General features: G+C 33.3%; 1 protein-coding gene across 4 annotated transcripts in view; it reads left to right on the forward strand.

Annotated features, from left to right (window-relative positions):
* Positions 1–26,722, forward strand: part of MAN1A2 (mannosidase alpha class 1A member 2) — a 168,752-nt gene that overhangs the window by 100,526 nt on the left and 41,504 nt on the right. For all 4 annotated transcript variants that reach the window (XM_024764826.1, XM_024764827.1, XM_024764825.1 and 1 more), the window contains 5 exons: positions 4,764–4,887; positions 8,315–8,408; positions 15,797–15,912; positions 19,732–19,951; positions 25,830–26,002. In XM_024764826.1, the coding sequence (XP_024620594.1) occupies positions 4,764–4,887; positions 8,315–8,408; positions 15,797–15,912; positions 19,732–19,951; positions 25,830–26,002 (727 nt within the window). The remainder of the gene's footprint in view (positions 1–4,763; positions 4,888–8,314; positions 8,409–15,796; positions 15,913–19,731; positions 19,952–25,829; positions 26,003–26,722) is intronic.

A 26,722-nucleotide genomic window follows, 5' to 3' on the forward strand; every position in this document is an offset into this window, starting at 1 on the left:
AGGTTATACCATAATTTGTTTAATCATCATTCCATATCAGTGGTATTTGTTTATTTCCATTATTTTGCTACCATAAACATTGTTACAATGGCATCCTGTTATATGTGTCCTTGTGTAGTGGGGAATTTTCTCTGAAAATGATTCTTAGGAATGTGATTGCTGTATCAAAGGGCATATGTCTCTTTTATCTTTGTGGGATAGATTCCCAAGTGTGGAATTGCTGGATCAAAGCATATATGTATTTTTAAATTTAGTAGTTACTCCCCAGATGTTTTCCAAAAGGCTGTAGGTCATCATATTTCCATCAACAGTGTGTGAGAGTACCAAAATGTCTACAAGTATATGTTCTGTTTAATTTTCAAGAGACTGATGGCTATAAAGTGTTACTATTGTTATTTTCATTTGTATTTTCTGCTTAGTGAATTTGAGCATCTTTTCATAAATTTGTTGAACATCTAGATTTGTTTTTTGTGAATTGTCTGTTCCTAGCATTGATTGGATTGTTTGTCTTTTTCTAGTTAGTTTATAAAAGAGTCTTGTAGATTATAGAATTATTTCTTTTTTCCCTGTTCTATTACTTGTTTGTTATCTTTAGTTATAATAATTTTTCATTCCTAAGTTTTAGATGTTTATATATTCAAATATATCTTTTATAACTTCGGGGTTTTCAGTCTTGGTTAAAAAGATTGTCTTTACCTATATATTATAGTCTTCTGGATTTCCATAAAATGTTTTTATAATACTGCTTTTTTAAAAAAAATCATCAAATATGATGTTGGCTGTAGATTTTTTAATCAATTGCCTTTATCAGATTGAGGAAGTTTTTTTCTCTAGGTAAACTGTTAAAATAACTTAAAATAAAATTATTCAAAAACTCATTAGATACTATTCTTACTAGGCTTTTTGTGAGGTGTTTTCACAATCTTAAATGTCATTTAATTTCCTAACAACCATGTGAACTAGGTGTCATGAATTCTCACATTATGGATAAGGAAACTGAGTCTCACAGAAAGCAAATATCTTTTTTTTTTATTGTGGTAAATGTCACATAATAAAAAACATAACTATTTTAACCATATTTAACTATATAGTTCAGTGGCACTAAGTACATTCATATTGTGCAACTCTCTCTATCATCCATCTCCCGAATTTTTCACCTTCCTAAACTGAAAACCTAATGTATATTGGAATGCATTTTTAAGGTTAACTTAATATATGTCCTGCAAACATGGTACCTTCTTTTTTATTCTTCCCCTGTGCTATACAGTAGGTACTCACCAGCCATCTACTTCATACATAGTAGTGTACATACGTCAGTCCCAATCTCCCAGTCCATCCCACCCTCCCCCACTTGGTGTCCATACATTTGTTCTCTACATCTGTGTCTCTGTTTCTGCTTTGCAAATAGGTTCATTTTTCTCAATTACACATATGTGCGTTAATATATGATACTTGTTTTTCTCTTTCTGACTTACTTCACACTGTATGACAGTCTCTAGGTCTATCCATGTCTCTGCCAGTGGCACAATTTTGTTCCTTTTTAAGGCTGAGTAATACTCCATTGTATATATGTGCCACATCTTCTTTATCCATTCCTCTGTTGATGGACATTCAGGTTGCTCCCATGTCCTGGCTGTTGTAAATAGTGCTGCAGTGAATACTGGGGTGCACGTAACTTTTGGAATTATGGTTTTCTCTAGGTATATGCCCAGGAGTGGGACTCCTGGGTCAGAGAAGGCAAATATCTTGCTCAAGGTCCTACAGTTAATTAATGGCAGGACTAGGAGCCTATGTGCTACATCAGTAGTTAAGATTATTATCCTTATCTTCTACATCTATTTCAGCTCCTCTACCAAATCATGTATTACTCTATTCTGCTTACACTTTAGTGGTAATTATAAGATATTGTTCTTGTGTCTAAAAAAAGCTCATAATTATTCCATACTTGTCATTTGACTTACCTAATTTAATATTTATCTAGGTGATACAGAGTTTAAAAAGTCAGCTAGTGCTAAAAGATAGAAAACCAATAACATCAATCCTTCTATGAGAGAAAGATTTATATTTTTTACTTCCTCCTAAAAGTAGAAAAGACCTTAGAGAATGGTTTAGAGTTGTAGTAGGAATAACCTGTGAACTCTGCTACTTGAATAATTAATCTAGACTTCCAGTTCCAGCCATGGAATAGCTTATATCAGGTTAACTCTCCCACGGAAAACAATCATAAAAGGTCAGCAAGATGGTTTGAAGGGATTAGAGAGCAACTAACTAAGGGAGGACACAAGGGGCTGTGATCCTAAGAGAAAGTCATCTCCGTAGAAACACTGGCTTTACCCCCGAGGGCATATTCTAAATTATGGTGCAGGGCAATTGAAGCCAAGCCTAATGTAGCAGTCATTTAGGGCAAAGAAGACTATGGTCAGGTCTTGGAGCTGCCAGAATGGCTGAGATATGAGGGACAGTGTCTCAAGACAGGAAGGAATTGCAGAGGGAAAGCCCCAAAATTTATGTACAAATTTTCCTCAAATTGTTGGCTGATTCTATACCTGCCCATGCAGGGGGACTCAAAAGAACTAGATAACAGTATTTGGAAGCTAATTTAACAGCTACATGGTACTGGCAAGACAGAGGTTAGTGTTTAAGCCTGCCAAGGTGGAGGGCCCTGTGAGGCTGTCTGTAAAATAAAAAGTGAAAAATCTTGTTTAGAATTTAGTATTTTGAGATGTTTAAATGCACTATGAATGAAACTTTCATTTGGGACTTTGGGACAGAAGTTTTTACATGGAAATGGGATTTTGTGTTCATACTTGACTTTGCTATAATCCATTCGCCATGCTGACACCTAGGTAATCTTTCTAAATGGTATGCTTTATTCTTTAAATATTATGTTACATTCCTTAAAATTCTCCATGATGTTCCATCATACTTAAAATTAAAAAAACTTTAAATTTCACCATAGCCTACAGAATTTCTGCACAGTCTGGATTTTACCTAGCTTTCTAACCTCATTCTGTATCATTCACTTCCCCTTCCTGAACTCCAGCCACACTAGCCAACTTTTTCCTCAGGGCCATTGCGTTTGCTATTTCCTCTGCTGGGAATTCTCTTCTTCCGTATCTGTTCATCACTAGCTCCTTCTCGTCATTCAGGTCTCAGTTTAAATTGTGTCATTTTAGAAACTCTTTGAACATTATACATAAAGTCTTCGAACTCATTTTCCATCGCTAGTACTCAGTATTCTATCACTCTATTTAATTTTCTTCATAACAATTATCACTATTAAAATGGTCTTACTTATTATGGGAACAGGAATGTTATATGTCAGGTTCACTACTATATGTCCCAGATAATAGTAGGCACTTAATATTTGTGAAATGAATGACTGTCCTACATAGTTACTGTATCCATATTTCTTCCTTGATTCTCATGTCTGGCTTCAAAAAAATATGTTACTGGCATTTGCCTATCATAATTTCAAAAACAATATAAAAATAGCACCAAAAAATAAACGAACTTTCAGCAAGGTAGTGATATACCCTGATATCTATTTTAATGTTTTCTCAACACATAAATAAAACATATCAAATTGAATTGCCAGTATACAAGTAGATATAAAGGGGAAAGTTTAACAAGTACATGGTACTGGGAAGACAGAGGTTAGTGTTTAAAGCTTCCAAGGTGAAGGGCCCTTGATAAGCACTCCAGGCTTTCAGCTGAGATCCCAGAGGGCCACTTCCTAGAGGGAGAGGTAAAACTGAAATAGACTACCCTTAACAAAGCCTAAAACCAAGGTAATCAGCCTGTACTCAACCTATGTTTGACAGGAAACTTAACCTTCTGAGAAAGAAGATAACATCCAAAAAGTCTACAGTTTTTCATTTATATAGTTTGGCTTCCAAAAAAATTTATAAGGCAGGCTAAAAAGAAAAGAAAAAAAGTAAGAAGATATCCTAGACATATATCTGCACAAATGAAATGTACACAAGATTATTCACTATAAAAGTTTTCATAATAGCAAAATATTAGAAATTTGCCAAAGGACCACTATAGAGGATTGATTAAATAAGTTATGTCTATTCATATAACATAGTAGTTTTCATACAGGCACTATGAGCATTTGAGGCAGGACAGTTCTTTATCAGGATACTGTCATGTTACATCTTTGGCCCCAGCACAATAACTGTAAGTTGCACCTTCAAGGTTTGAAACAACTCAAAATGCTCTCACACATTTTCATATGCCTCTGAGGTGAGACATTTCAATTGAAAATCATTAATGTCATGGAATTCTGTGCATCTATTAAAAAAATAAAATGAGAAAGTTGTTTATGAACTGATATGGAATGCCTACTGAGGTGCATCTTAATAGCAAAATCCGACATACAGAGCAGTAAGTATACTTTGCTATGTTTTGTTTAAGAAAGGAGGAAAATAAGAATATATATTTGGATTGCTTATATATGCATAGACATTTCTGTACTTATACATAAGCTAATGAATGATTATATTTGGAGCCTGTAAGGGGAAGAGAGATGAGAATGGGCTGAAATATATTTAATGTATACTTTTCTACATTGTTTTGATTTTTAGAACATGTGGATATTCTATTAACAATAATTTAAAAATAATAAAATTTTAGATATAAGTAATCTATTGTTTGAGATAATAATTTCTAAGAGATATATTTAAAATTTATGTATTCGTTAAAAAAATGTTTCATTTTTTTTCCCAATCCTGTCTCCTTTTACCTTTTCTTTCATTCAGTGGAGTAGGGCGAAACTGGGGCTGGGCATCTGCAGGTAGCAGCATTCTTGCTGAATTTGGTACGCTGCATATGGAGTTTGTCCACCTCAGCTACTTGACAGGAAACCCGATTTACTACAAAAAGGTTAGTTTTCTTGCCTTCTTTTCTTTGTTATAAAAGAATCCTTTAGGATTCTACCCCAAAGATTTGATTAAAGCTTAGGAAATGTTTGCCTTTTTTAAAATTATGTAAAGAAATGTCCCTTCTATTTAGAACATATTTAAAATATTTACTGTTATTTGAGAAGATATAACCACTAGTAAGTTTTTTTTAAATTCCATTACGATCTCTATTTAGCATTGTGCTGAAGTTTCTAGTCAGCATGGCAAGATGAGACAAACAAAATGAACAAAAAGGTAAAGAATTGAAAAGGAAGAAAGAAAACAGTAACTGTACACAGATTAGATGATTACCTAAAATATTAAGACAATCTACATATAAATTATTAGAAATAAGAGCTTAATTTATATTTTGAATAAAAGGTCAATATAAATATTAAAAATCAGTAGAATTTCTCTGTACCAGGTACAGCAGGCAAGAAAGTATCATTTATAAAAACGTATCTTATGTGGTAGGATAAAAGTGTAAGTTTCCCACAAATAAATCTAACAAAAGATAAACAAAGTTCAAAGCTACTAAGTGACATTAAAGATGACCTAAATAAATTGAGAGATGTATTCTGTTCATGTATAGGAAAACAATATCATAAAAATTTCAGTCATCTCCAGATTGATCTATAGCATCAATTCAATGCCAATCAATTCCCCACTGCCTTTTTTTTTTTAATGGAACTTGACTATACACTTCTAGCATTTAAATAGAAGAGAAACATTCAAAATATTCCTGAAGAAAAACATGTTGGGTGGGTTTGTATTACCCAGTTATCAACACTAACAGTATAGTGTTGGTGTATAGAGACAAGTAAGACTGATGAACAGAATAAATAGCCCTTAAACAGACCCACGTATTTGTGGAAATGTTGTAACAGCGGTAGCATTGTAGATTATAACAATTCTAGGAGCATTAAAGGTTTAAATTTAAAAGACAAAATCTAATAAAGTTGAAAATACAAATACTCTGTAACCCAGCAATTCCACTCTTTGGTATGTACATTTATATCATATACATAAAAACATTGTTTATATTAGCAATTTATATGATAAGATTTACTACAGCAGTGAAAATAAATTATGGTCACATTCATCAATCAAAAGAGTATAATACAACTTTCATAAAGTTTACAGAAGCAGAGCTGAACAAAATATCATTTAGGGATTCAAAAGTGATTTTAATAGAATCAGGATGATGATGAACATAAAATTCAGAGCCGTGATGATATCTAGGACAAGGGCAGTGGTATGTGAATGGGTAGCAGTAAACAGAACAGCAAAGGTTATATAGTGTTGTATTTCTTAAATTGAGGTGTGAGTAGGATCTATATATATTCCTTTCTGTGTATGAAATATTTCATCAACTGAGAAGAATTTTCAGTTAAAGATAGCAAAATGGAGCCAGATCACAGAATTTTCCCTTTCCTGATTAAATGAACAATAACAGTGAAAATAATAAAGACCAGCAAAAATTCATCAATAACCATGTAAGAAGGAAAGGCTGTAGCCTCATGTCATAAACATGTGATGGCAAAAAAAAAAAAAAAAAAAAAAAAAAGCTAATAGAGCAGTTCTCTAGAATAAGTGGTACATCTTGAGGTACAAAACCAAATCCTCATTAGCAGCAATGAGAACAGGATCACAGACCGATGGTGGATGCTTCTTTGGACCCCAGTAAATATGATGTGTTGAGAAGCTAGAAAAACAGAATTCAGTTAGGAATCTCACTGACAAGCTGTATTTGTGTCCATACACTTTGGTGAGGGAAGAGAACGAATGACAGATTCTCTATTATGCGTAGTGCTGCATTGCTAGTTTCAGTTGCCTGAGGAGAAGCAAAGGCTTAAAAAAGCACATTCACATTTGGACTCTACTTATCCTTTTATGTCAAAACTCATGTGAATTGCTGGTTCAGGAAAAAATAGTAATGAGTAAGTCATCAAAAAAGAACATGTATAGAATTTATACAAAAATATTACCAGAAAAAAAAAGAAGGAAAAAATGTGAAAAATAAATGATGGCCAAAAAATGCTTATCAGAAAATAGCAATTGAAGACCTGGACCAAACATCACCATGAGAGAGAAGATAATGAAGCGCTCATCTCTGTGAAACAAGAATATAAGATGTGATATCATTAATAAAGTGTAAGAAAAAATTAAGTTATCGTCAAAATGAAGGGCAAAATGGAAGCAATACAAAGAAAGCATTCAGAATACAGTAAGACTTAGAAGACAAAATTGAGACAGGCTAGTAAAAGTATGGAAATGAAAAGATAGATAAAAAGATTTAGAAAGGAAATAATAGATGTAGAAGAGAAGCAGAGAGGATTCAATGTATGCATAATTTTCAGGAGACAAAAGAACACTAATTTTTTCGTCTTTCATAACAACATCATCCTGAACTGACTAAACCTGGTTCATGGAATTATTCAGATTGAGATTGTTGTACATAGAGTTGGTCTCAAACATGAAAGAACACAGGTAATAAGCATCCCTGAGCCCACTCCTAAAACTGCATGATGACAGATTCCAGCTGAGTGAAAGATGATTGGGAACTTTGTGTTAAAAGGATTAATGTTATAATGCTCAAGTCCAGAAAATAGTGAAGTACATATAAGGTCCTGTGAAAAAGAAAATGTTTCCCCAAGTCATTTATACCAATTAAGTTATCCTTCAGATGAGAAGATAACATTCTCAAATAAGAATATAAGAAATGGTATACCTTTGTGCTTTTTTTTTTTTAAGCACTTAAAAAATCCATCATCCAATCTAGAGATGAATTAAAACAAAGTCCCTGGGAAAGTCTCTAGCTTCTTAATATGTTTCATGATTTTTCCCCCCTTAACTTCAGGATATCTTTTAGGAATTGGAAGTTTAGGAATTTTAGAAATATAGGGATATCTATTATGGGATCAATATTTAAAGTTCAGCAGTTTAGTTTTACTTTATTTACTTTTTCATCTATTAACTTCAGCGTGGTTTCACACTTTTTTATTACAAATGTCCTATTATGATTATATTTCTATGAAATTATTTCTGATTTTATGTTTAGTTATGCGTACATTGAATATGTCTGGAATGATGTTTATCACCGATGTTTCTGATGGCTATTTCTGGATAGTACAATGTTGGAATTTAAATTGGTTTCCGTCTGTGCTCTTTTCTTTGTATTTTTATTTGTTGACTTTTAAATAATGCTCATATTTCATCTTATAGAAATAATGAGTCATTAGAAGCCTTTCCTTACCGTCTCTCCCCCGCCGCCCCCACACACACACAAGATTGGGGGTGGGATGGCAGTGTAGGCTCTGAGTGAGGAGAAAAACAAAGCCCAGATTAATATAAAACCTTAATGATTTTATTTTCAATAATTGCATTCTTAATTTCACTTTGCTTATTAGGTCATGCACATTCGGAAACTACTTCAGAAAATGGATCGTCCAAATGGTCTTTATCCAAATTATTTGAATCCACGAACAGGTCGCTGGGGTCAGTGTAAGTATTTCTATTACAACTGAGGCTTTGTTGAAAGATTGAAACTTGTGCTTGATGTATTGATAAATATACTACATGTAGTGTTAGAAACCTCAGTTAGTATATAACCCTGTGATCTGCTAGTGCTGTTACCTTTGGCAAGTTTCTAATCTCTTGTAGCTTCAGGTTTTCTACTTGTAAAATGGAAACATGAATTTCCCCTCTCACAAGAGTATTTTATTTTGGGTACGTGTAAGTACTTTGCTAAAATATAGTGTGGCATTTGCGCAGGGTTGTACTTTTAAGCCCTTATTTGTAAACTCTATCTTCATGTAAATAAGAGCATTGCTTGATATAAGTATGTAGTAGCGGAATATGAAGCACAGTTGAGCATGTCAAATGACTAGAAAATGGGGTGATTGCTCTTGGACAGGCCATGTCTGGTCATTCATTTTAAAAGAAGGTATCAGTGTCTGTTATTCACCAGGCTCTTGAATGAGACTGGAGATAGGGAAAGAATATATAGGACTTGGTCTGAATTCAGGCAGCTCTCAGGCTAACAGGCAGGGTAGGCAGACACACTTAGAAGTAGTTGAAATATAATGTGATAGATGTATTGATAGTAGAGGAATGTACCAATTATTAGGTGAGACTGTGGTAGAAGTGATTTCCTGTCTCAGGAGACAGTGTTTTGTTTGGGGAGGGGGTGATTTTCTTATTAGAGTTTTAGAATTGATCTTTGAAGGAATTGATTTTTTAAAAACAATAAATGTTTTCTGTTCATGAAAAAAACAAAACACAAATGGACAATATACAGATGTTCATATTTAATCCTAAAAGTGGTGCTGATGAGGACGATACGTGGAGACAACGTAGTGTAACAGTACACTCTTTCTGTACAGACTGGTGCTACTTTACTAGAATGTACAAAAGACTGCCATCTGTAGTACCATATTTGTAGCATCTCCAGAGACTGGTCATCAGAGACCTTTGTCCCTCTGTCTTCCCACTTCACCAAGTCCCTAATCAAATCAATGAAGCTTTTAAACAGAAGACACTGTTCTTTATCTATTAAATCTATAAAGGAAGTAGACACATCCCTGTATCCAGTGTTTCAAAAAGTATTAGGGCTTCCCTGGTGGCGCAGTGGTTGAGAATCTACCTGCTAATGCAGGAGACACAGGTTCGAGCCCTGGTCTGGGAGGATCCCACATGCCGTGGAGCAACTAGGCCCATGAGCCACAACTACCGAGCCTGTGCGTCTGGAGCCTGTGCTCCGCAACAAGAGAGGCAGCGATAGTGAGAGGCCCGCGCACCACGATGAAGAGTGGCCCCCACTTGCCACAACTAGAGAAAGCCCTTGCACAGAAACAAAGACCCAACACAGCAAAAATAAATTAATAAACTCCTACCCCCAATATCTTCTTAAAAAAAAAAAGTATTAAAATTTGTATGACCTTTGAACTAGTGACTCATTTCTAAGCATTTATTCTGAAGAAATTTTCAGATATATATATAGATAGATAGATAGATATACACAAACGCACACACACACACCCAGCACATATATATGTATATATAGAGAGGTAATTTACAATTTTGGAGTTATTTATAATAGGGATAATTTGGAAACATTCTAAAGCACTCCATAGAAAGTCCAATGGAACTTTCTATGATGATGAAAATGTTCTATTTCTGTCCTGTCTAATATAGTAGTGGTTATTAGCATGTAGTTATTGAGCACTGGAAATGTTAGTATGGTTGTGGAACTGCATTTTAAATCTTATTTACTTTAAATTAATTTAAATTTAATTAGATATTTGTGACTACAGCCTACCACATTGGACAGTGCAGTTTTTAAACATCCTATGAAAGAAATTTGGTTAAATTATAATCCCTCCAGATCTGATATACAATATAGTCATTAAAAGTTATGTTATAGAATACTTGACATAGGTAAATATGAAATATCTAGAAAGATATTGAGAAAAAGAGAGAAAACAAATACCACAAGGATAGAAACCAAAGTGTTACCTGTGGTTTTTTACTGAATGTTTGTTTTTGTTTTGTTTACCTCTATTACTCTAAATTTGATAATGGACATGTATTACTTTTGAAGTAAGATTAAAAACATTTTTAAATAAGAAGATGCTATTTTCCACACCAAAATCTTAGAATACTGGAAAAAATAAATCACTGTTTGAGAATTGCCAGCCTTTGAAATGACCAGCAGTGTCTCACTGATGGCATCTTAATTATTAAAGTTATAACTCTTTCTCTTCATCATATGGTGTTGTGAAAACTAGATAGCCACATGAAAAAGAATGAAGTTGGGCCCTTACCTTTATTAGATACAAAACTTAACTCACAATGCACCCAAGACCCTAAATTTAAGGACCAAAACTATAAAACTCTTAGAAGAGGGACAAATCTTCATGACCTTGGATTTGGGAGTGACTTCTTCAAAAGCATAGGCAACAATAGAAAAAATAGATCAATTGGATTTCATTAAAATTAGAAACTTTTGTGCATCAAAGGATATTGTCATGAGATTGAAAGACAACCCACAGAACAAGAGTTTATTTGCAAATAAATGAGAGTTAATATTTGCAAATCATATATCTGATAAGGGCTTAATTTCCAGAATATATAAAGACCTTCTAAAACTCAACAGCAAAAAGACCAGACACTCAATTAAAAAATGGGTAAAGGACTTGAATAGATATTTCTCCAAAGAAAATATTCAAATGGAAAATAAACACATGAAAAAAATGCTCAGCATCGTTAGTTATTAGGGGAATGCAATTAAAAGCATAATGGGATGTCGCTTCACACCTACCAGGATGACTGTAATCAAAAGGACAGATAATGAGTGTTGGTGAGGATGTGTGGATAAATTGGAACCCTCTCACACCACTAGTGGGAATGTAAAATGGTGTAGCCACTGTGAAAAACAGTTTGGTGGTTTCACAATAAGTTGAACATAGAATTCCATATGATCCAGCAGTTCAACTCCTAGGTATCTACCCAAAAGATTTGAAAGCAAGGACTCAAACAGATACTTGTATGCCAGTGTTCACAGCAACATTATTTGCAATACCCAAATGTAGAAGCAACCAAAGTGTCCAAGAGATGGATAAACAAAATGTGGTATATACATTCAATGGAATATTATTTAGCTATAAAAAGGAATAAAGTTCTGATACAACATCAATGAACCTTGAAAATATTATGCTAAAATGAAAAACGCCAGTTGCAAAAGGACAAATATTGTATAATTCCAGTTACATCAGATATCTAGAGTAGTCAAATTTACAGAGACAGAAAGTGGATTGGAGGTTACCAGGGGCTTGGGTGGGAGGAGAATGGAGAGTTATTGCTTAATAGGTACAGAGTTTCTATTTGGGGTGATGAAAAAGTTTTTGAAATAATGACAATGTTTGTACCACATTATGAATGTAATTAATGCCACTGAATAGTACACTTAAAAAATGGTAAAAATAGTAATGTTCATGTTATATGTATGTATTTTACCACAATAAAAAATTGCAGTAAAATACAATTCTTTCATTCATACTTGTTTTTTCCCACAAAACAAATCCAGATGACTTCTTTAGACTGTGTTCACTCTCAGCATTTATTAATTTTGAGAATGTTATAAAAAGAGCTATTCACTGGTTGTTTTGACAAGAGGTCTTTAAACTTCTAGGGGAGCTATCCTGATATCCCTTTAGCAGCTGCAGTCCTTTTAAATTGTCCAATTTATTCCTTTTAGTATTTTTGTATATTTCGTATCAGTTTCTGAAAAGTGTATCAAATTCCATTATTATCTTTGAGCAGTATACATCTGTCATAACTATAAATAGTCTGCAAAACAAACAGTGAATTGAACTGAAATTTAACAATTCAGCTTTGGCTAACTGTATTATAATTAGAGTAATGATAATGTCTGTGACATGAACACAGCAATCACAGAGAATAGTTATGGTAATTACCTTCAGGAAAAGTACTTGGCAACAGATATAAAAGAATATAGTAAGCAACCTAGATTTAAAGGCACATCATTAATATCTTTTTTTTTACTCTATTTTTTCACTAGTTTTCTAAGTACAATACTTAGCCTATGCCGTTTAATGACTTAAGTGAAGAAAATATAGGAAATTTATCATTACTGATTCACTAAATTTTATACTACTGATTTAAAAACTGTGAAAGAAAAGCAAGAATGGGTATAATATTTGGAGTTAGAAGACTAATCCAGGCCTTCCTGCTTAATAATTTACATAAGTTATTTAACCTCATGCCTTTGTTTCTTCATCTGTTCTAATTGTACTTATTTTAATAAGACAGTTGTGTGGGTCATATTTATGAGATAATAAATATATTTGAAAATGCTTCATAAACTATAACACATGATACAAATATTTTTATTCTAGAATTTCTTGTAAGAACACTTCAAGAATTAACTTCTTAGAAACCTGCCATTAACTTCATGACATGCTAAGACAGATAATATGAACCATTGGTATTTACTAATACTTTATAATATGTTATCAATTTCTGAATTTCAAAAGGACCTTGGAGTGACATGGTTCATCAGATTTGACATCTAGGCAGGCATGGTTCAGTGGTTCAAATAAGAAAGTCAGACTGCTGGGTGATAAATTCTGTAGTTGACCAAGGATTGCAGGCGTCTGCTATGTATTTATTTATTAAGCATATAAACTTCCACTGGAACAAGAGTCTAGAAGAGCTGGAGAGAGCCTGTCAGGCAGGACTGAGACTACATCCTATAACCTAAGTAACCTGTAACTAAATCTGTAATCCCTAGCAATAATTAACATATCTAAAAATCATTTCCCCTAAACCATGATGCCAAAGACTTTTGCCTTTTCCATCTTTTTCTCGTTATTTCACCTACTTTAATTTTGTTATGTTTTCTTTTCCTGCTCATTTATTAATCCTTAGATCTACGACATATCCAGAAATATATGTTTGAGACCAAAGTTGAGACCAAATATATGTTTGAGACCATGCTCCTAAGTACCATTTGTGTCCTTTGATCATTTCATACATTCTCTCTGAGTAAACTCCATTATGGCTCAAATACATTTTTATAAATCCCAATTTTATAACTCCCAAAGTTATACCCCCAACTTATCTCTCTCTGGATTTCCACATGTTTGTTATATCCATTTAGCTATCCAGCTAGTCCCTCAAATTCAGCATGCCCAAGATTCACACTCCTTCCACTTTAAGCCATTTCCCCCTCTAGTATTCCCAGTTTTAGTGAAGAGCACCACTGTTCACTCATTTGCCCCAGCAAGAAATCTAGACATGATCCATGATTTCTCTTTCTCCATTCTTTCAGTAAACACCTGATAGATATCAAACCAAAAGAGTGTGGTAGAGTCAAGAAAAATTAGATTATTTTAAGATGTTAATAATAAGAGGTAGTTTCAGTTGAAGGGTAGAAGTTGATAAACCAAGAGGGGGATTCCTGGAAAGGAAGCAGAAGTGGTTAGTGTCCAGAGCTAGATGGAGTGCATAGAGTAGAGAAGGAACATTTCTTCCTCTTTAACAGGCAAAGGGAATAGATAAATTGATAGATGGGGTATAGGAAGTTGAAAGATACATTTTTGGGGTGAATGATCTGTATTTTTTATGTGAATTTGAAGGCTTGGTTGTCTGCTGAGAGTAAGGAAGAAGGTAGAGCTGTAGAGGCCTTTTGAAGAAGAGATTTCAAAAATCTGCTTTAGGAAATGGGAAAGAGCACTAATCAAGGGGTCATAGAAAAGTTGACAAGCAATGCTGAGGTTCTCATTGGCGGTGAAAATTGTGAATTTGGGGATAATAGTAGAGTAGACTGACAGGTGGGCCGATGTTTTACTGGTTGCATGCAATAGGTGAACAGTGGAGCGAGGATCCTGAATGGTTGGACAAGAGGATCACCTGTTGCTTCCTTTCCTAACCAGCCTAGACTGCATAGGATCCAAAATAGTGTGAGAATACGCGAGTACGTTTAGTCTTCTGTGTTACCTGTCCTACAAATCCCAATACTTGTATCAGTGTAGCCATGTACCTTTTGCATTCATCTACAGAGTCAGCTGAGGATTGCTGATGAAAACCATCAGTAATACAGGGTAAAGTCACTATAAATTTATAATTTCCAATTCTAACTGGATCACCAGTACCCCTCACAACTCTAACTTTGATCAGTTTACTTTCTTATTCTTTACTCTCCTTAAGTCTTATGTATAAACCTCCTATCCATCCTTATCTCTCTTTTGACTGTTTCTTTATTTTCAATTTCCTGGGCAGTTTTAGTTTAGGTGTGTCTTTAGTAAAAAGTATTTATATATATTAATAAAATAAAACTTAAAAAAATTTCTGTGTGAGAGTCTCAGTTTATTTTAAAAGATGAGTTTAATTTGATTTGTTGATGTTACTGATAGGTTTGGGCTGATTCCAAATATCCTTTTTATTTTGTTTACTTGCTTTTGTAAAAACAGTTTTATTAAGGTAAAATTGACATAAACTGTACATAATAAAGTATACAATTTGATAAGCTTTAAAGTAAGTATACACTTATGAAAACCATCACCACAATCAAAATAATTAACATATCACCCCAAAAGATTTCCTCATACCCCTTTATGATATTTTCCTCATTCCCTTACTCACTCCTTCCTCAAGCAACCACTGATCTGCTTTCTATCATTACAGATAGGTTTGTATTCTCTACAATTTTATATAAATGCAATCCTTTATATGTACTTTTAATTTTTGTCTGGCTTCTTTCACTCAGCAGTATTATTTTGAGATTCATCCATGTTGTGTATATCCGTAGTTCCGAGTACAATTCCACTTTGTGGAATACCACAGTTTGTTTATCCATTCACCTGTTGATGGACCTCTGGGTTATTTTCACTTTTGGGCTGTTACAAATAAAGTGCTTTGAACATTCACACACAAGCCTTCGAGTGGACATGTGTTCTTCTTTCTCAGGAGTAAATATCCAAGAACGGAATGTTTGTATCGTATGGTAGGTGTGTATATTTATCTTTTTAAGAAACTGCCAAGTTGTTTTCCAAAGTGGGTGTACCATTTTACATTCCCATCAATAGTGTTCTTCCACATAATCACCGATACATGAAAAAGACTACGAAATATGTGAAATACCACATCCAGGAGAAAAAGATATCCTAGAAAACTGGATATATATTTGAGGAGAGTGATTATGGTATACTCCTACTGGACTAAATTTGAAGTATGTTGGAAATACGGCTGTCACTATAATGTTTAAATTATTGGTCTTAATATAGTCATTGTAATTAAAAAGCATTATTTTTTATCCTCTGTCTTCTCTTTCTTCCACCTCCATCCTTCTCTTTTCTCTTTTGTTGCAGATCATACATCAGTTGGCGGGCTAGGAGACAGTTTTTATGAGTACTTACTAAAAGCATGGTTGATGTCAGATAAAACAGATCATGAGGCCAGAAAAATGTATGATGATGCTATTGAGGTAATTATCAGAACCTTTACCTAATTAGCATATCGAATATATGATGTATTTGATCGAAATTGATGAGCATCTGTACACATTATATACATTCCTTAGAGTTTGTTAGTATTTTAATAGTCATATATTAAGTTTTTCTTTATTGTGGCACTTTAAAGAAATTGTTGAGGAATTTAGTGTAACATATTTATGTATGAAAATTTATCTTAATTACTTGTAGCTATTTTCTACAGAGACTGGAAAAGCTAACTTCACATACTTTTCCATAAACATTCCTTTTTTGAAATGACCCATTAAACCTACATGTTGAGAGCCTTATGGGTAAATAATAAGGACAAAACACTTTTATAGTACTTTTTACATGCCAGGAACTGTTCTGACCCCTCGTCTGACCCCTTTTACATATGTGAAATCATTTAATCTTCTCTACCATTTTGTACATGAGGACCTTAAGGTGCAGAGAGGTTAAGTAACTTGCTAAAGGTCGCATAGCTTAGTTAGTGATGGAGCCTGGAACTCGAGTCTAGATCCAAAGCCTATGCTCTTAACCACTATTCTGTATTGTTTTATATTTATGTAACCCCGTATCACAGTGTAAAAGTTTAAAATTGGAACAAGTTTCATTCTTGGAAACACTTATATGTGATACCTCCAAGTGGAAACTATGAAATAGAAAAGTGATTTAATTACTTTGTAAATTATTTGCTTTCTGATCTAGTATAAACCCCTATCCCTGTAATAATTTAATCACTTTAAAAAATTGTGTATTTTGTATGTAACACCATTTCTGACTCTAGTCAATCGTCCATACTCAAAGTTACAGTTGTTTTGTATTTAAGTTAAACCAAGGATCTTATTACCCATTTATATCCTTACTTTTTGAGGAACTAATCTCTATAGTTGTTTATAAAAATGCACAGGAGTTGAACTAATATGTGGCATTATAGTGCTTCGCCCATTGTAGGCATTCAATAAATGTTTCTTGAAGGAGTGTGTTGACTAAGAAATTGAACTAAATTGATGGGTAATCAGGAATCTCCACTTTAGTATGTGACTTCTAAAATTCTTTATGAAGACCTGTATTTTGAAAAGTTGTAGAATTTTATTCTGTTATTAAACTTTAAACCTAGAAAGGTTTATGATGCAAGAAAAGTCATTATCTAGGAAGAAGGTAATAATTTTAGAATTGCAATGTTGAAAACAGCCACCCTTAGTCATTCCCACTAGTCTGTGGGTTCCTTGAAGACAGACTAATTTGTTTATTATTGTCTAGTATGACCTGAAACAATAGGTATTCAGTAAGTATTTGATAAATGAATGACTGTGTTTACTATTTTTATTTTTGAGAAAGTGTGACATGTCATATACCACGTAATCATTTTTTCTTTGTAGTTTGCTGCTTGTAATATTTTGAATCTAAAACCATTTTCTCTTGTTTTGCATAATGTTTCCTAAAGGAAAAAGAACATGATATTTGTCATTGCTTTTTTAAAAATTTATTTATTTTTTCTTATTATCTATTTTATACATATTAGTGTATATATATCAATCCCAATCTCCCAATTCATCCCACTCCCACCCCCCTGCCGCTTTCCCCCCTTGGTGTCCATACGTTTGTTCTCTACATCTGTGTCTCGATTTCTGCCTTGCAAACTGGTTCATCTGTACTGTCATTGCTTTTTAAATCATATAGACTTTGAAAAGCATGATACCTGTTTTGAAAGTTAATCTCATAAATTAAAATTATTTTCCATGAATCATCTGCTATATATGTGTCCTAAAAATCTTTCTATATTTGTATTCTGTGTCCTGTTTTTATTAGTTCTTAAGTCTAAAATGAGCACCTACTAAGTGTGTTTAAATAACCAGTTGGCTAACTTTCATTTTGAGACATGTATGCAGTTTTTGCAATGTTAATTATCTTCGATGACTCTTAATTCTGTTAGGAGACAGAGTATATACAAATTGTAAAATAAATGACATGTAGTATGCACAGAAGAGATAGGAATGATTGTGAATTTTAAGATCCATTCTAGTTTGAGATAAGTCATTTTTTAAATTTGTCTTTCTGAACTAATATATTTAAATTATTCCATCCTCATCTTACCTTCCTCTGCACTTATGGCTACCCATATTCCTGGTTCCTACATCTTAGCTTTCTTTTTAAAAATTATGTAGTTATGGGTTTTATATTCTGATCAAGTTTATATTTAGTCTTTATTTAAAATAATGAAGAAAAATTATACCTTTTTAAAGGTCCCTTTGGAGCAAGAAATTAATGCCACTATTTATGAAGATTTGTTTAACAATTTTTAATAGAAGAGCAATACCATTCAAAAATTTTTACATAAGTTGAACTCTTAGACATTTGTCTTAATTTTACTGAGAGAAGGGAGCCATACAAGAAATTTCAGGGGTCTGTAAGTGAATTGTTGGTAAAAAGTTTACCCACATGTTAGATGTAGGGAGGTCCACAAAGATGAAAAACATTGTCCCTTTACTCAAAAAACTGATGTTTTCATTTGTGCTTCATAGTACTATGGTTAAAATAAAACAACAATAAACATTTATAATCCAATGGTAGTCCCTTATTATTTTACTTATCAGCTACCCCTTCTTCCTCTAACAGGTCAAATACAATTATCAAAGGGTACCATTTATTTATAAAATGACTTATTAATTGAACAATTGTTGCATGCATACTACACTTACAGGGTTTGTGGAGCGTAAGATGATGAATAAGGCATAGTCCTTGTGTTTCTGTAGAACAAACATTATTGTGATAAAGAACATAGAATAAATTTTTCAAAAGCTGATTGTTATTGAGCTTGACAGAAAACAGCCCACAATAAAAATGTGAGTTGAGTCTTATTACTTTTTATTGTCAGAAAAGTATAGTATTTAATTATGTATAATAATTTCTACCAAAGAGAACTGAATTAATGCAATTCCTTATACTTTTACAAAGACGTACCTCTAAAGGTAGAGAATTGTTCTTTAGCCCCTCTCAGCAAAGTCTAAGAACATGGTCCAAAGTTCTTAAACTTTTTCATTTTTAAAATGAAATGTGATTTTTGGACTCTACTTCGTGTTATATTCAGGTTTAATGTAAAATATTTATCTTTCCATTCCCACTGCTTTAAGGAAAGTTGACATTTCAGAAGAAGTAAAATTGACATTGTCCCATGGCCTCTCTTAACCCTGGCACAGCATCCAAAACAAATGCCTAAGTCTGTGAAGTAAGGGACTAAGGAGTTAAGTTTGAACTTTCAACTGTTTTTCTAAGTTTTATAACATATAATGTATCTCACCTAATATGCCTTTTTAAAACACTTTGACAACATGTATAGTTACATGAGAAAGAAACCATTTTAACTGATTATCAAAATCACATTTTTCTGATTAACTTGGGTGTTTTCTTCCTATTCATTTTTTGTTGTTTGAAATAGAAAATAAACCGGTAGAGCCTCTGGGTTTTAACTTGTCATCCTGACCTCAGTTCACTGATTATTATGAATTTCATTTAGAGCAAGAAGAAAAAACCTGTAATATGGGTAGTGTTGTGCTGAAAGGTAATCTTGAGGCCAGTCTCCTCTCTTCCACCTTGTCTCATTATGCTTGTGATTTGGATATTTGTTCAAGATTATGTGTAACTTGATTACTCACTCCCAAACTTAATTATTGTAAATTAAGTCTTCCAGTTTGGGAAAGTTACAGCTTTGTAGAATTTCATATTACCAAGGTTTTGTGTGAAAAGGATGTATTAAGTTTGAATACTAACACTATTCCTCTAAAATTTTGAATATCTACTCTTTCTTATAGGCTATAGAAAAACATCTTATTAGGAAGTCTCGGGGAGGTCTTACCTTTATTGGAGAATGGAAGAACGGGCACTTGGAAAAGAAGATGGGGCATTTGGCCTGCTTTGCTGGGGGAATGTTTGTGCTAGGAGCAGATGGTTCTAGAATGGATCAAGCTGGACATTATTTAGAGCTAGGAGCGGAAATTGCACGTACATGTCATGAGTCATATGACAGAACTGGTAAGAATATTAATAATGCTAATTACTTAGTCTAAAATAATTTCTAAGATAAAAATATGTCCAGGAATTAGAAGGGAAATAAATAGGCAGTTTTTACTTCAAAATAATTTATTCTAACACAGTAAATTTTCTTAAAAACATGAATTTTAATTCTGAAAGTAATGTTCCTGCATCTTTCTAAATTATTATTCTGAATTCTGTTTTTGTTAATAAAGATTTTGAAGGAGTTGTTTTAAAGACAATAGGTAGGGCTTTTAGGGATGTATGGGCTAACGTTGTTTATTTTAATATAGAAGAATCCATTTCATCCATTTATTTCAGCTTCTGTAAAATCAGTTGCTTAAAAGAATACAGAGTTGATTTAGGTTACACGCCTTGCCAATAAAGATATTAGTTATATTGAGTATGTATATAACTGTATGTTGTATGTATAATTGGTATGTAGATAACTAGTAGTTTGTCTCTTGGTCAGTTCACCAATAATTTTAAGTTGTTTGTACCTTTAAAAAGAACCTGTTGTGTTGCTTTAGGCAAGTATGTGATATTTCTGGGCTTCAGTGTCCTTACCTAATAAAATGAGATGATTCTCAGTTTTACAGGTGACAAAAATTTGTTCCTGGGGGCAAAAAATATCTTTAAATATAAAGCATACACACACACACACACACACACACACACACATACACACATAGTCATAGATAGATAAACAGTATATATTTGTTAATAATATTTCATGGAAGGAGAAGGCAATTAGGTTTAAATAAAAGCCTGGAGAATAGGGTTGAGAAACACTGGACTAGGTCTTCCAAGTTTTTCTCTGGCTTTAAAAATGTATTTTAAAAAATTATTATTATTATTGTTATTTTATTTATTTATTTTTGGCTGCGTTGGGTCTTCGTTGCTGCGCTTGGGCTTAGTTGCTCCGCGGCATATGGGATCTTCCCGGACCAGAGCTTGAACCTGTGTCCCCTGCATTGGCAGGCGGATTCTTAACCACTGCTCCACCAGGGAAATCCCAAAAATGTATGTTTCTATATGAAATAATGGAAAATGAGTTCCCTGAAAAACTAAAAACTAGGAATTTCTGATTGTGATTTCAGAAGTTGAATTGTTGTTTTAGTTAAATAACTGAATTTATGTTTTAGTGTTAATTTATCATCAGGTACATTAAACAAATATGGTTGGCTTAAAATTTATCCTAGTTCATAAATCTGTCAAGTTATTTTTATATAATAAAGAATTGAATTTGTGGTGAAATTGACCCTTCAGCTCTCTCAGTAACCAAATCAAGGATTCCATTTCGTGACAAAATATAACTAAGTCAAAGGGACATTGAAGCAGATGTTATTTTGTGGTGGTTTAAGTTAGTATATAATACATCTAAAGTCTGTTATCTGAGTTACAAATAGAAGTTAAAATATTTTGTCATGATGTCAGTATAGAATATCAAATATATACTTAAAGCTGAAATTAGTAAAACATTGAGGACCAGAGTGGATATTAAGTGTTTGTACTAGGACCCATGATAATAAGACTTGTTATTGCAGCTTTTGACCACAAATCAAATACTAGATCTAAAATAGTAGCATTTCACGCAACAGATGTATTAAGATATGGTATATTATGGTTATTATATTAATCATTCACTCCATTAAACATGGAGCACATATTATGTGCCAGGCGTTAATGCTGGATTCTTACAGGTTGATGTGTGAACAAGATATCTTCCCTGCCTTTGAGAAATTCATAGAATACCAGAGTTACGAAAGGATGCCCTATATTTCTGACTTTCACATTTCATACTGATATGAAACACTGATATTATGAAAAGAACATGTGAACTAGGATGCAAAAAGCCCCTGTTTCACTATTTATTATCTATGAGCTTTAGGCAAATCATTTAGCCTTCCTAAAGCCTCAGTTGCTCCATCTGCAAAAAGTTGGGGTAATAATACCTACGCTGTCTTCCTCAGAATGTTGTGAGTACAAATGAAAAATTTTTAAATGCAGTCTCTGGTTGTTGCTGTCATGCTTGTTCTGACGTCATTTTCACATTGCCAGTCGATGAACCTGTGACCCTCTTTGCCATCGTATGCCCCAAAAGATTACTATTTGGTTTGTATCCTATATTTTCACATCTTTCACTGTTTTTACTTATCTTTAATCTCACCTTAGATCCTTTAATTAAGAAGTACAATTGTAGTTTTGCTTACTTCCTACCATTACATCTTCTGCTGTATTTTCTTATAGCTAGGCTATAATTTTTGGCAACCTTGTTTAAAAATATATTCACTTCTTAGCAGTCTTTTGGGCTAAATTCATACAATAATTACTGCCTTAGGATTTCACTTCAGTTTGTTGGAATTATAGTTAACATTATTTCAAAATCTGGTATTCTTCATATATTCCACTTACTGATAAACATGGCCTGCTGCTTAATACTTAGCTGGGTTTGTAGGAAATGTTGCTGAATCTTTTCAGGAGACTGAGCAGTAACTTACTGGTAGTTAAACATTATTATGTCTACATAGGAAGCTAGTTTGATACATTGTTTTAGTTTATTCTGAGGTAAAATGCAAAATTAATGCCAAACCAGATCTTAGACTTCCAAAATATAGTACCTTCTTGATCTGGGTTTCTAGATTAAAAAAAAAATTGCTGAACATCATTAAAATAATGACTATTATATAACTTAATTTATTTCATATTGAAATTGGATAACACCTTTCTTAGACTATGTGCTATCGCATTTTGGGGGGAAATTTAATCTCTTTAGATACATATAACATGTCCAATGGACAAAACATCCATTGAACATGGAGTAATGGACATATTTTAAGAGTTTCTACAACTATTTTTTCCTTAAGAGAAGTTAATAGGAGGGAAGGATACAGGAAAATAGTTTAAGTTCTTCCCTTACTATTAGCCCATTCAAACTGTATTCAGATTGCCTGTCCCAGATATTCCTCATGCTTTTTAGCTTATGTTGAATTTCTTTTGTTGACTTAAGTGTACTTATTTTTCCATCTCTACAGATTCTGCCTGTCTTGGAGGACTCATGAATATTTTTTTTCCCATGACTTTACGGACTAATCTGTACCTTCTTTAAAATTATCTTTTATTTTCTTACAACTGACTTTTAGCACATTTGATATTTTACTTCAATTGTTTTCTTTGTGCATGTCTCTTTCCTTTACCTACATTATATGATTTTTGCATCCTCTAGAGTTCTTTTTACCTAGACACTAAATTATTTATGATTTTGACTCAATTTTTACTTGTTGGATTAGTTATTTTCCTTTTAGAAATGATATATCAAATATAAGTGGGAAATTTAAGACAGGGAGTAGAAATTAAGTGCAAGGTAGAATGTTATGAAATTATTTTTTTATAGCATTGCATAGACAAAAGAGCACCTAAGAAATAATGCCCTCAGAAACATGAAAGCAATGATTTGACAAAAATAATGGATGTGGTATGTAATATATTACATATCACATACCAATGGTATGCGGTATGTATATGTTACATACCGCATACCAATGGATGTGGCTTGTATGTTTTTTACTCACCAGCTCTTCACAGAACAAATATGTTATCTTTCTGGTGTGTTTTATTTGTGAAGTTATGAATGACTGATCAGTGAAATAAAATTTTTAGTAAGAAGTCTAAAATATTAGTTCCATGCAGCCAATTTCTACTTCAATTCAGGTGATAATATCATTATAATTACAGAAGTTATTATCTAATTTAAAGTTAGCCGTAATAGTATCATTTGAAAACTCTGTATGATCAATTAACACTCATGGTCTTTGAGAAAAGAAAAACAAGAAATCCAGACAAAATGACTTATCTTACTATTTATTGGATTACCATCATCTCAGTGCTTATGATGTTTGACTTTTATTATTTTTAAAACATTTATTAAATGACAAATAATATTTGATTGTATGCCAGACCTTGTCAATAAGCTGAGTAGAAGTTTTCTTACAAAACATTGATAATTTCTTAGTTAGTCCTAACCTCAAATCCCATTGAGGAGGTGGTCAGAGCTGTATGAGCACACATAAAGTTTAGCATGTAATTTCAGAGGCTTCTTTGGCACACATTAATCTCCCTCTTCCAAAGCCTACCGTAGAGTTCATGATCCTCAGGTTAAAAACACCTGCTTAAGTTCTGCTTTAGTTCTCCAAGATTTAGCAGTAAACAAACTGTGAGTATTAACTCTTCTGGATCACACGCCTTGCTTGTAAATAGAGCTATCTACCGTCACTATAGTGTTTCTGGTTTTGTGTTTTTTTCTTGGGGGTGGGGAGTGGTACGAAATGCTTTATTTTCACCTCCTTTGAATTGTGATTATTTGGAGTTTATGGCATCACCCTTGTAATGCTAAAATTTGGCTGCTGCAACACCTGTCATGCCAACAACTATGGCATGATTTTGTTTATGGTATAGTTCTTACTCTCCCTTTTCTGAGAAAATATAAAATTGTCCAGCATTTCTTGAAAGAGGCAAGAGACTTTGAAACTGTTTGCCACTGGTACAAACTAGTAAAAAGAAAGAAAGATGGCAGCTGAGAGTGATAATTGTGTGTGACTCCAGCACCCCAGTGGAGGATGGTTTTATATTGCCAGGTTTAGGGTGCTGGGTGATTAATAGAGCTATCTACCATCACTATAGTGTTTCTGGTTTTGTGTTTTTTTCTTGGGGGTGGGGAGTGGTACGAAATGCTTTATTTTCACCTCCTTTGAATTGTGATTATTTGGAGTTTATGGCATCACCCTTGTAATGCTAAAATTTGGCTGCTGCAACACCTGTCATGCCAACAACTATGGCATGATTTTGTTTATGGTATAGTTCTTACTCTCCCTTTTCTGAGAAAATATAAAATTGTCCAGCATTTCTTGAAAGAGGCAAGAGACTTTGAAACTGTTTGCCACTGGTACAAACTAGTAAAAAGAAAGAAAGATGGCAGCTGAGAGTGATAATTGTGTGTGACTCCAGCACCCCAGTGGAGGATGGTTTTATATTGCCAGGTTTAGGGTGCTGGGTGTGATTAGAAAGAGGTTCTTAAAAAGCCTTTCACGTAGTGCTGTATTCCAGCCTGAATGGAAGTCATATCATTTAAGGAGTATTATTTAATGTTGAAATATATGTGTTATGGCCATGTTTTAAAAAAATTTTTTATTTTTATTTTACTATAGTTGATATACAATATTGTGTTAGTTTCAGGTGTTTATTCAAACTGATAAGTAGGCAATTTACTGATGAAATTCTTAGTGGCTGGCATTTTGAACCTCTTCCTAGCTGTATATACAGAAGCTATAGGCAAAGAGAGATGATTTTTAAAACTGGTTTAAGTTTTAAAAATGTATTGTTTCTTCCTGTGGTATGCTTTAAAAGATTAGGGACTAACTAAATCTAATTCAAAATCTGAGCTCTAAAATGTTTTCTTATACGTATGTGTTATATTAAAAGGACTTTTAAATTGTCTTGACTTTAAAAAGATATTGTGCAGAATACGGTTACCTGTCTCATTTGATTTTGGACCAAAACAGAATATGTAATGTGTTTATGTCTAGCTTGGCATTTGTTTCCAAAGGATTACTAGACTTCTGTCAGTTTAGTTAGATACAGCAGCATGTTGATGTACATTATTTACGAGAAATATTTCACGTTAGAATAATAGGAACATTTATAAGAAAATCAAATGCGGATCTTTTAAAATCACTGATTCTGCAAAACAGCAACAATAAAAATAAGACAAACAACAGGACAACTTTACTTCATACTGCATTCTTACAGGGGGAGGAAAAAACTCTGGCAAACAAACACAAATGGTTTATTCTGTTCATTTCTTTCTTTTGTCATGTTACAGCATTAAAGCTAGGTCCCGAATCATTCAAGTTTGATGGTGCAGTAGAGGCTGTGGCAGTTCGGCAGGCTGAAAAGTATTACATCCTACGTCCAGAAGTAATTGAAACCTATTGGTACCTGTGGCGATTCACTCACGATCCAAGATATAGGGAGTGGGGCTGGGAAGCAGCACTGGTAAATAAGCCGATATTTCATTTAATGTGCAAGAGTGTTCAATTAAGCCTCCTGTAGTGCCATGTATCCTCATCCATGTTACCTCATGTTCAGTAACTATAGGGCTACTTCCATTTTCTTTTTTGATGGAAAAACTGTTAGTTTGTTTCTTAAGCAGTAGAAGTAAACCTTAAAATCCAGTTTAGTTTTCTATTAGAACTATTTTCCTCCTAAGTCTTCACTCATTATTCTTACTGAATAACTAAAGGAGTCATTTAAATGGCAGTTTTTCACTATGATTATAAAATTTCTATACTTGCCTATTAATGCTTAACCTCTGGGGGAAAAATAAAATCATTGTGAAATTGCCCATATTCACAGCCTGGGTAGATTAACCCCCATTCACTTCAGCTTGTGTTCAGAGTAATTCCTTAGTGGCACCATAAGAAGCACTAGTGAATTGTTAAAAATTTTCTACATTGAAAAACAGAAAAACCCCAACACACTCTCTCTCTTTCTCTCTCCATATATATATACACACACACGTGTGTGTGTGTGTGTGTGTGTGTGTGTATTTGTAATGAGGAATTTTTAATGGTTAGTAAAGTAAGCAAATTGTTTACTCATAAAATGATAGCCTTTCAGAGAATTCCATTGTCATCAGTACCTGGGAGGAAGAGAAATCATTAGCGTTTTCATGAAAGTATAGCTTATCACTGGGAGTGAGGAGGTGTTTTATTC

Source organism: Neophocaena asiaeorientalis, unplaced genomic scaffold (assembly GCF_003031525.2).
Source record: "Neophocaena asiaeorientalis asiaeorientalis breed wild unplaced genomic scaffold, Neophocaena_asiaeorientalis_V1.1 scaffold62, whole genome shotgun sequence".
Classification (NCBI taxonomy): domain Eukaryota; kingdom Metazoa; phylum Chordata; class Mammalia; order Artiodactyla; family Phocoenidae; genus Neophocaena; species Neophocaena asiaeorientalis.